We start from the raw sequence: 9,974 nt of genomic DNA, 5'->3' as shown, positions 1-9,974 counted from the left end.
TTTACAAGTGCAATCAGTCGATTGCAGTCAGGTGCTTCTCATTTCTGCTGAAACCGCATTGGTTAAACTATCTGTGCTGGGTCAGTTGGAACAAAGACCAGGACCCACTGCGGCCCTCGAGGACCGGTTTGCCCACCCCTGATGTAGAGTGTACTTTAAATGTGCTACGACGAGTTGCTCAATTTTCAACCTATTTTCAAACAGCTTGTTTTTTATAAAGGTTGGATGTGCACTAAAGTGCATGATTTAAAATATGTGTTTTATTTTTCCAATATCCAACCTGAATCATAGCCACATTCATGTATATATATTTTTTAATATAAATCAAAGCGTTGAAAAACCACCAAGATTTCTCCAAATAGAGTATTTTAGTGGAGAAAATCACATTAGGTTAGTCAGAGAACTACTGTTGTAAGATGGCCGCGGTTTTAAAAACGCCACCGAGCCCGTCTTTTGGCATCTAGTGCTATATACATGACATATCTATGCTGCATGTCATGTGATCATTGAAAAATGGCTACGGTGATGTGGTAAGATGCTTTTCATTCACTTGAAATACAAAATAATGTTAATTCAGTTTAAATTCGTTGTCGGTATTTGCAACATGTTGCCTTCTAAGTTTGCCCGTCGTCAAGTAAGTTTTTTTTTTTTTTTAATCAAGACCTGTTAATTTTTTGGGTTGTGTTTTTAATGCACACTTATGCATTTTTTTGTTGATGTGTTTAAATTAGGCTACTTGTTAAATGTGACTGCAGGTCTTGTGCACAAGCAAGAATGCTGTACGTGCGAATTCTTGTTGTGGTTATTCTGGTGAAGTATATCTAAACCTCAGCTGTGGGATGTGCGTGTGTTTTTTTTCTTTTTTTTTTTTATCCATCCCATCTCGCCGTCTAAGGTTTCACTATGATGTCAGAAACACACAATGGACTTAAATATATATATAATCATAGTTAGTATTTCTATACAGTATGCGTGGACCAATACAATCAAGACTAATGTTAAGAACTTAAGATATAAAAAAAACTCCACGTTGGAAGTTTTTCCATACTTCCATACATAATTTATCTTACTGTTGCTGTATTTTGAAAAGCACAGGTTCATCAAACCCTCTTTGTGTACAGCAACGCTTGTCTAAATATGTTTTTGCATTTATATTTTTTTAAAATGTTCTGCTTCAGTTGCCACATTGTTACAATTTCAAATAATCCCTGTCAGGTCTCATCTTTTAGCGCAACTAAAAATGACATTTGACAAAGTTGATGAATGCAAACATGGTTTGCACTTCTGTTATACAAATCGATGTTCGGATGCAATGCAACGAGGTGATGCTGTTCATTTTTAGTGTTGCACCGATATATTGATACTAGCACCGATACGGCACTAAACTGACGTAATCGGTATCGGGGAGTAGTACGAAATAAACTTGCCAGTGCTTTGCAATATGTACTTTTCAAGATCTAGTTTCCAACTGCTGGTCGCCCCACTCAAGATGGCCTCCAGTTACGCTCCCTGCCTTCGCAAGTTGATGATAGACGTCCAGTCGTGTGGATGAGTTTATCTCTAGTAGGCATTCAATCCATTTGAAGTGGGAGGTTGCTAGCAAATGACCGTTCGTTCATTCACAGCCAACCCTCCCACTTTATAGGATTGGACGTCTAGCACCGTCAATGGCAGGCAATGAATTAAGCACTGTCTGACCAAGCCATGAGTATGTAGTAGTATAAATGAGTATGCTAAGGCTGCAACTAACGCTTATTTTTTTATAATAGATTAATTGGATGAGTAATCACATGATTAATCGATTAAAGCAGTCCCGACTCGTCGACATCATCAATGACGTAAATGCGTCGATGAGCACACCATCCCGTCGATGGTTAATGAAGGGTTAAAAAAAAACATTCGTGAAAAGTTGAGAATGGCACACGCTCGGTATGCAAATGGGGAAAACGGCAGGAAGCTAAAAAAGCGCACCAGAGATGCCAAAGCATGGAATTATTTCAACAAAACAAAGGAGGGTACACTGTCTGTGCAATCTCTTCAATGCTGTCACCCAGTTGTAATTTGGGAAGACAACAGGAGACAACAAGCTGACAGATCATAAGTCCATATAACTAACAAGATTTTTTATTGGAGTTGCTAAGCCTTTCGCGAGAGCTAAAAGTTAGTATGTATAATCTTAAAATAAGCTTGTTTGTCAGAAATTCAAGAATAGGTATCATTCAAAACATTATTTGAACGCAAACTTTCAACGGCAAGGATGGACTTGTACGGAAGGGAAAAAATCCTTTGTTGATAAAAGACTGAATTACGCACTGGTAAACCTTCCGTTGTAGAGTGTCCTGTACAATAGCTAATTCTTGCGTTGGAATGTTCAAAAGCTTCCTGAATTGTGGTTATTTCATTGTTTAAAATTATTCATTTTTTTGTTATTACTAGTATGTAGGGGTGCACAATATCCATTTTTTGAAACCGATACCGATATCAATAACTTCCTGCTCCTCAAAGCCGATACCGATATCGATAACCGATAATAAATATATAATTTTTAAAATGTATATTCACCCGAGTTTTTGAACACCTGGAGGTTTGAAAAAAATAAATAATGGTGGATTCAACATACATTTGCCTTTGACCTCACCAGAATTTTCATAATGACATGAACATTATTATAATGAACAAAACAAAGACAAGAACAGTCTTGACTTCAAATAAAGTGCCAATATTTATTTTTTTCAAATAAATATAATTTGAGTCAATCACAATCAATTAGTCAGTATAATTGAAGATGTGTTTCCTGAACAATGTGCACTGAACTAAATCATAAACCCAACAGGTATTGTGCTTTGTCATCAGATAAAAATATTTGGTGTTACAGGAGACTGTTGTGGTCTTGGTCCATGAAACAACTTTCTTAACCTGGGAGACAGGTTAGGACAGCAAGCCTATCGTTAACCAAAAGGCCTCTCAATAACTTACTAACTTATAACTAACACTGTAAAATGCAAACATTATATAGTAAGGTTTATCACTCATTCCTCATAACAAAAATATGGTAGAACAAAATGGATTAATGGCTTGCCTTATAATAATCAATATAAACGGCAGTGATTGAACCCATATTCAATAAAGTATGAGGTTTCTCTGCATAGTATAAAATGCTACCAAGCATGTTGACAGGACTAACATTACACAATAACTATTATATGTATGCATAGTAGAGCAGGGCGGTAAACCGAAAATTTACCGTTACCGAAATTCTTCACGATGACCGACGTAATTTTGACCATGTCGGTAAATTCGGTAATTTAATAAAGGAAGAAAATATAGTCTTTTCATCCCGCTTTGACTCTGTGTTGTTCGGCTATGTTCATTCCCCTTTAAGAAAGCAGACAGTGAGCTTACGTTTGGAGTCACATGGTTTTCAGGAAGCCAATCAAACAGAAGCCCGGTAGGCTAACGCTAGCTGTTAACGCTAGCGGCTAACGCTACAAGTAAACGGGATGAAGTCGGGCTTAAGTTAGCTTCGCCAAACTTTCACCCGACATTAAGTAAACTCTTGACGGGTTCCAGATACGGATGGAAAAACCGAGGCTTTCTGAAACAATGAACCACTTTTAAGACAATTGCCCTAAATTGAATCACTGTTTGACACACTGCAAGAGCCCCATCTACTGGATAAACAGTGCACGTTTCTTTTTAAAAGTAAAGTTGACAAATTGCCTCAGCATTACATATCTTCAATAGAATTAAGTGGATGTCGTCTATTTCAACCAGGAGATCGTGTCGTCATTAAGTGTGATTTACACAATTAAAGTTGACCTCTTTAAGCCTGTGTCATTGCTTTTGTCTGTGAAGATGTGTTCAAAGCAGTATTTGTAATACACGACAGTGCTAGTCTTGTAAGTGGCTCGTCCTAGATGACGGGGAGTAACTATGTATTGTTTATTTTTTGTAAAAATTACAGTACAGTAAGCACAGTGCTTGGGAACAGGAATATTATTTATTGCATCCTGTAAGGATTTCCAAAATCATAAGCTGTAAATAATTGAGCCGAATAAAAGAAAGGAAAGGTTTGTGAAACATTTTATTTTTTAATTAAGTATAATTTCTGGGGGGCGGGTGGATGTGTCGTATTTGTATCTATTCTAAATATCTAAACGTATGCCACTATCTAGTGTATAACAATGCAGAATGAATTTAATGAAATTCAAGTGATGATATTTTTCAAGTCATACAAGCTGTTATAAATGTTCACACAAGAATTCTTATTGTTTACAAGATTTTTTTAAATACTTAATGTTTAGACTGCATGTGCAATTGTTAAATTGAAAGCTGGTAAATAAATTTAACGAGAAACTGTTAATTTGTATTCCATGCATTGATTCAAATTTTCAAGTTATATAACAGTTTGCTTGGGCGAATTTATCGTCATTTATCGTTATCGAGGTAAATCTGCTCAATTTATCGTGATACTTACTTAAGGCCATATCGCCCAGCCCTAATGCATAGCATAGCACACTAGCTTGAGCTACTAGCCTTAAGCATTGGCTGGCTTCTATAACACATCAACTTATGAAGTTCTTTACATATGACCCTTCACCACCAAAGTAAACATATATTGCACATCCATATGTTATAGTAAACAAATACTTACAGACATATAATTCCGAGGCGGAAACTTAAGTAATAGAAAGCATTCACGATTGTCAATGCTACCGCTAGACACAGCACTCCGTAAAGTGGATGAGTTCGTGGAACAAATTATAGATGCAGCGAATTATTCTGACCAGCAGGTGGCAGCAATGCCCCGCAAATGGTCAACTGACCAGCCAGCACAGTACATATTATCGGTCCTATTAATAATGTTATTGGATTTATTGGGATGAGGTCATAATTCCTATTATCGGACCGATAATTATCGGACCAATAATTATTGTGCACCAGTACTCGTATGCATACTTTTGGTGGGAGTGTAAATTACCAAAGCCTAATTTCTGTCTCCCGAACATATTTTATTTTGTAATTCACCATTATTTTATCCACCTTTATTTTAGTTTATTTCTTGTTCCGTGTTTTTTGCAATGTTTGTAAGGTGGGCCAAAAGGAGTTACGGCGAACTGTGAGAGTTTTGATCTAAGTCTGGCTACCCCTCTGGAAGAGGCAAAGCTCTTACGGTGATCCTGGTGATCCTTTTATTTTTTTATTTTCTATTTAGATATTAATACTGTAGCGCTTGCAAAGATTGGCAGCGGAATGTTGCTTCAGTAAATTAGCACAGGAGTCTAGCTCTCTTTTCACCACCAATGGGAGCGTCGCGTTGCCGTATCGATCGCACCAATAGGAGCGTCGCATTTCTGTATTGAACACACCAAGAGGAGTGTCCCGCTGACACAGACACACTACTGCGGCGCTGGCAGTAGTCAAGAGAGTCTGGCTGCAGCCCGCCTCTCTCAGTACCCTGCGCCGCTCGTCTCAGTACCCATCCCGCAGACAGGAAGTGACGCAATATCGCAGCTCTCAGACCGGAAATGACAACATGAAGCTGCGCTCGAGCTCCGAGCTTCCGGTTTTATCGTAATAGTTAGCGTCCATTCGAACGTAAATACTAGTTTATTTTCTTTTCGCACGTCTTTTATTTTCGGTTTCAGCATCACTCATTATTATTTAAATAATAATTTATTTATATGCTCCTTAAATTGATTTGGTGAAATCGGGAGATTAACTCTTTAAGCGCGGTCAGTTTGTTAAAGCCTGCTGATTTTACCAAAATGAAAAACACGGTTACAGTACATCAAAATTAAAATACACACTACTGCAATAAAGGTTTAATTAGTGACTGAAAGATCGCCTGTGACCTATCACAGTGTGTACTTTAGTTTGTCAATTGTAAAATATACTCCAATTGAGAATTATTACAAAATTGCTGTCATCCTTACATTTTTATGAACGGACACATTAATATAGCTTCATTACAATTTAATGTATCAAAAACGTAATATTCTCTCAATGTTGCAACCAAACCAATTTTGTCTTTCATTTTGCTACTTAAATTCATTCATGTGGGTGAAGATCCTAATTAACTAATTCAGAAACTATAATAAACTTTCTGCTCCAGGAAAGGCACCTTTATTTCAAACAGAAATGACAAAAGTTGTCATGTGTTAGTTGTTTTTTTCTTTTATCCCAGACAATAGTTGTAGGTTGTTTTAATTACCTGACATTTTTCGGCAAGCACTCCCGCCTTCATCACAGGTAATTAAAACTACCTACAACTAACATCTGGGATAAAAGAAAAAAAACCAACTAATTCATAAGTGTAGAAAAATGAACTCAATACAACCAGTTCTGATGTGGTAAACTTTATTTTTTTAGTTTTATTATTTTTTATTATTATTGAGAAAATAGATATTTTCTTTAGTCAACAATCTCCTCAAAAAAGGTAAATCCATCTTCCAGATGGTTGAAACAGAACTTGAATGGCTCCAAGACATTGTAGTTCGTGATCATCCTCCTCCATCTGCAGGATGCTTGGGAACTCCTACTGCATTGATTTTTTTTTTTTCCCCTAGCCCTGTCCGAGGCTTTTGTGCTGTCTTGCACAATCCTTTTACCAAAACTGTTCATTGGAAAAGAGAAAGAAAAGAGCTATTTGAATATTACATAAGTAAAATAAAAATGATGCTTTGTTAATTTTATACTTGATTTTTCTTTTCAGGCATTGCATTAAACTAGGTATATAAACAATCTTACCATTTTTTCCCGCCATATCTTTTTGGAGTGGGCCACCACGAACTTGAAGGAGCTGTGGTTGCACCTCTTCCTAAAAATAAATCAGTGAATAAAGGGGGGCATGTTCAAAAGTGCGTCAGAGTAATGGACACTAAAAAGTCTTTAAAAGCTGACCTCAGCAATTATATTCAAATTTCACTTCTGTAACTGATAGACTGGTGGCACTTCACCCTGCAGTAATGCTTTTGCCTCATCTGTCCAATGGGCTAACTCTTTCCTGTGGCTCACATAAGTTGAAAAAATACAAAAATAAGTATTCCACATTTTCCAACAAAGAATTAAGGTGCTGTGCACCTACTTTCCTATGAATGCCATATCAACAGTTTCAAAGACTTACCATGCACCCAAGTTTGAAATTGTCCGCTAGCAATATACACCACCACTTCCTCAGAGTTGGCATATCAGTCTAACAAAAATTAAAAACAAGTGTAAATAAAGAATAACGACAAGGATATTTTGTAGCCCAATTTGAATGATTCGGTGAACTTCATTTTACAATGGTTAAACTCAAAGAGAGCATCCAGAACAGTGCAAAGAGCATACTACAAATGGATAAATGAATACAAATATCACAGAGGACAAAATTGGACAGTTAAACTCACCTACCATCAACATGAAGATGCCACAGTCCTTCCCCTATGGCTGTCCCGGAAAACCCTAACGTAAGAATTTAACCGAGTCACTTCCTTCAAGTTTTGAATCAATGAATATACACACTTTTACAAATACCTCTATTTCACTTCCAATCCTCTCTTTCCATGTCCCCCTGTTGATTGACTGTCAACGTTTTCTGCAATTGAAAATATAGGTTCATATTAAATACAGTAGTTAAACAATTACAAACGTGTTTCCATGCATAAGAACACCAACCAGTCAGGTTTAAATGATTCATGCAAACAAAACAAGGGCGTAGGTTTGCATAGGGACGGTAGGGACATAACACGACCAACTTTTCAGGATGCTAAAGTTGTCCCCACCAACTTTTGAGCAACCTTACTTGTATTATATTCGTCCCTACCAATGTTGAGACCGGGCCAACGCCCTTGAAACAAAACATTCGCAATTTTAGAGTGGCATTTTAGAAATTTGCTTCAAATGATTGGATGAATCATCTGGAGTGCAATTCTGCTTTAATTGAAGGGGCAACATAAAAGGATCGACTGGAACATACCTTCAAAACCAAACAAGGCTATTCTGGATCATCATGGAAATGCCATGCCAATATGAATGGATACTGAATTTCATTAGAGATAACAATAGTTCCCTGATCTCACGATTGGATCTGTTTTTCTTCCCACAAATAATTGGAATTTGGATCATTTAATTTGTTATGATTTGACTGTTCTTTGAAAATGAACCAATGCTCCAAGTTGTAGTTGTTACTAATCAGCCTTACAGGCAAATGCATGTGTGGGTCACATCCTGTAGGCTTTCACCATGTTGCAACAACATAGGGTTCAGCCACAAATATGGTCCTTCCCTGAAAAATACATAATCTATACACACGGACATATGTTATATAAATACAAACGTACGCAGACACCTACACGAGCCCATACAAGCATTCTGTAGGCTACATAGTTAAAATACCCTACACACGCCAAAAAATACTTTTTTATACCTTTGAATGAGCTACTTGTTAGACAAGTTATAAATATGCATTCATATCTGCAAAAAACAAACACAAAAAGTTACATTTTACTTAATTGTACAAGTGACATTATGTTCTTTAGAGAAACTAAATCCTCAAAATTCACAGTTGATTCCATTTCATTGTTCAGGCCAACGTTCCAAAAGTCAGCACGTGTCAATCAAACTTTCTTTTTTTAGACAATCAACACCATTTCTGGCCTCTTTATATTCAAGATTTGCATAAGCTAATGAGAATGTTGATTGGTTAAATAAACAAAGAGTAAATAATCAATTATGTCCAATTGTTAACTAATATAAGGAATAATAAGCCTATCCAGATTTCCACTGAGCACAACATTTGTCTCAGACATAAAAACATACCAGCCGTTCCTGGGCAGGATGAGTTTGAACCGTCCACGAAGCTCAGCATGGTCTTATATTGTCACCATTGGTCCTGTCTGCACAGTGGGTTTTACAGTGTTCGATGTCTATCAAAAAAAAGTGTTCAGCACAGTCCAAAATCTAAAGTACATTACTACTTATGCTACTTACTTCCATTTGGATCTGTGTGACATCCCTGTATCTGCATGGGAAGACTACCATTTGGGGGTCGTGATTTAGTTTCTTCCCAATGGGGTGGTGATCAAGGAGCTAGTAAAAAAAATAATAATAATAATGATGAAAAAATATATAGCTAAGCAGAGTAACAATATCAAGAAAAAATTACAACCTTGTCCTATTTGGATCATGTGACAACATTCAAACTACAAAGGACCAGACAAAACAAATGAAGGCAAAACAACAATACCATACAACAACAAAAACAGCGAGCTGCGAATTGCAGGCATGTACATAATGAAAAATAAGAGTGCAATATAATGAAAACTACACAAAGAAGACTGTTCATTGAGGGGTGAAAAATGTAAAAAGCATTAGCAGCATTAGCCAATTCGCTGCTGAATTCATCAGTACGTATTAAACAATATAAGTAGAGCAAAGTCACATGCAGTTAGTAAAGGAAGACATTATTTAAATTACATTAAGAATACTAGATATAAGTACGGTCTTTTCAACTCAAAATAAACACTTCATATTTTCACCGCAAGTGTTGTTTAACTATTTAACATTTTTAAACATGCATACGCTTTTAAAAACTTTTATTCAGTGCGGCCACTTACCGTGTTTTCTTCGCGAGAGGTGAAATAACGTAACTTGTTTTCGTCGCAAGGGTTGACGACATTTCCGGTCTGAGGGGATTGAGAGCTGCGGTATTGCGTCATTTCCTGTCTGCGGGATGGGTACTGAGAAGAGCGGCGCAGGGTACTGAGAGAGGCGGGCTGCAGCCAGACTCCTCTCGCAGTAGTAGTGACGCTACGATACGTTTATGTTGAATTTGATTTTGTACGCTGCATAGATTTTCTTGTACGCGGAGTATGATCTTAGAGGGAACAATGCACACTGGATATAGCAACACAAAAGACAATCTAACTTTTGACACTTTGTCATATTGATGCAGCAACCCAACCTGAGTGTAGTAGTGAACTCTCTCTTGC

General features: G+C 36.9%; 1 protein-coding gene and 1 long non-coding RNA gene across 8 annotated transcripts in view; one reads left to right on the top strand and one right to left on the bottom strand.

The window, feature by feature from the left end:
- The first annotated feature begins 473 nt into the window (after positions 1-473).
- The window catches only part of vps35l (VPS35 endosomal protein sorting factor like), a 66,960-nt gene continuing 57,459 nt past the window's right edge, over positions 474-9,974 (top strand). For both annotated transcript variants that reach the window (XM_057825345.1, XM_057825344.1), the window contains exon 1: positions 474-530. In XM_057825345.1, the coding sequence (XP_057681328.1) occupies positions 514-530 (17 nt within the window). In that variant the 5' untranslated portion in view covers positions 474-513. The remainder of the gene's footprint in view (positions 531-9,974) is intronic.
- Positions 6,344-9,726, bottom strand: LOC130909184 (uncharacterized). 6 transcript variants are annotated; one of them, XR_009061705.1, is made up of 10 exons: positions 9,600-9,675; positions 9,152-9,185; positions 8,974-9,072; positions 8,803-8,909; positions 7,519-7,579; positions 7,396-7,446; positions 7,127-7,195; positions 6,904-7,012; positions 6,751-6,820; positions 6,344-6,616 (listed from the first exon to the last, which is right to left on the bottom strand). It is a non-coding gene; the product is annotated as an uncharacterized LOC130909184 (long non-coding RNA). The 6 variants fall into 6 exon arrangements; XR_009061707.1 differs by lacking the exon at positions 9,152-9,185 and having other exon boundaries at positions 9,600-9,726; XR_009061708.1 differs by lacking the exon at positions 9,600-9,675 and having other exon boundaries at positions 7,392-7,446; positions 9,152-9,590.

This window comes from Corythoichthys intestinalis, chromosome 21 (assembly GCF_030265065.1).
Source record: "Corythoichthys intestinalis isolate RoL2023-P3 chromosome 21, ASM3026506v1, whole genome shotgun sequence".
Classification (NCBI taxonomy): Eukaryota; Metazoa; Chordata; class Actinopteri; order Syngnathiformes; family Syngnathidae; genus Corythoichthys; species Corythoichthys intestinalis.
This window is presented reverse-complemented; position numbering and strand designations above follow the sequence as displayed.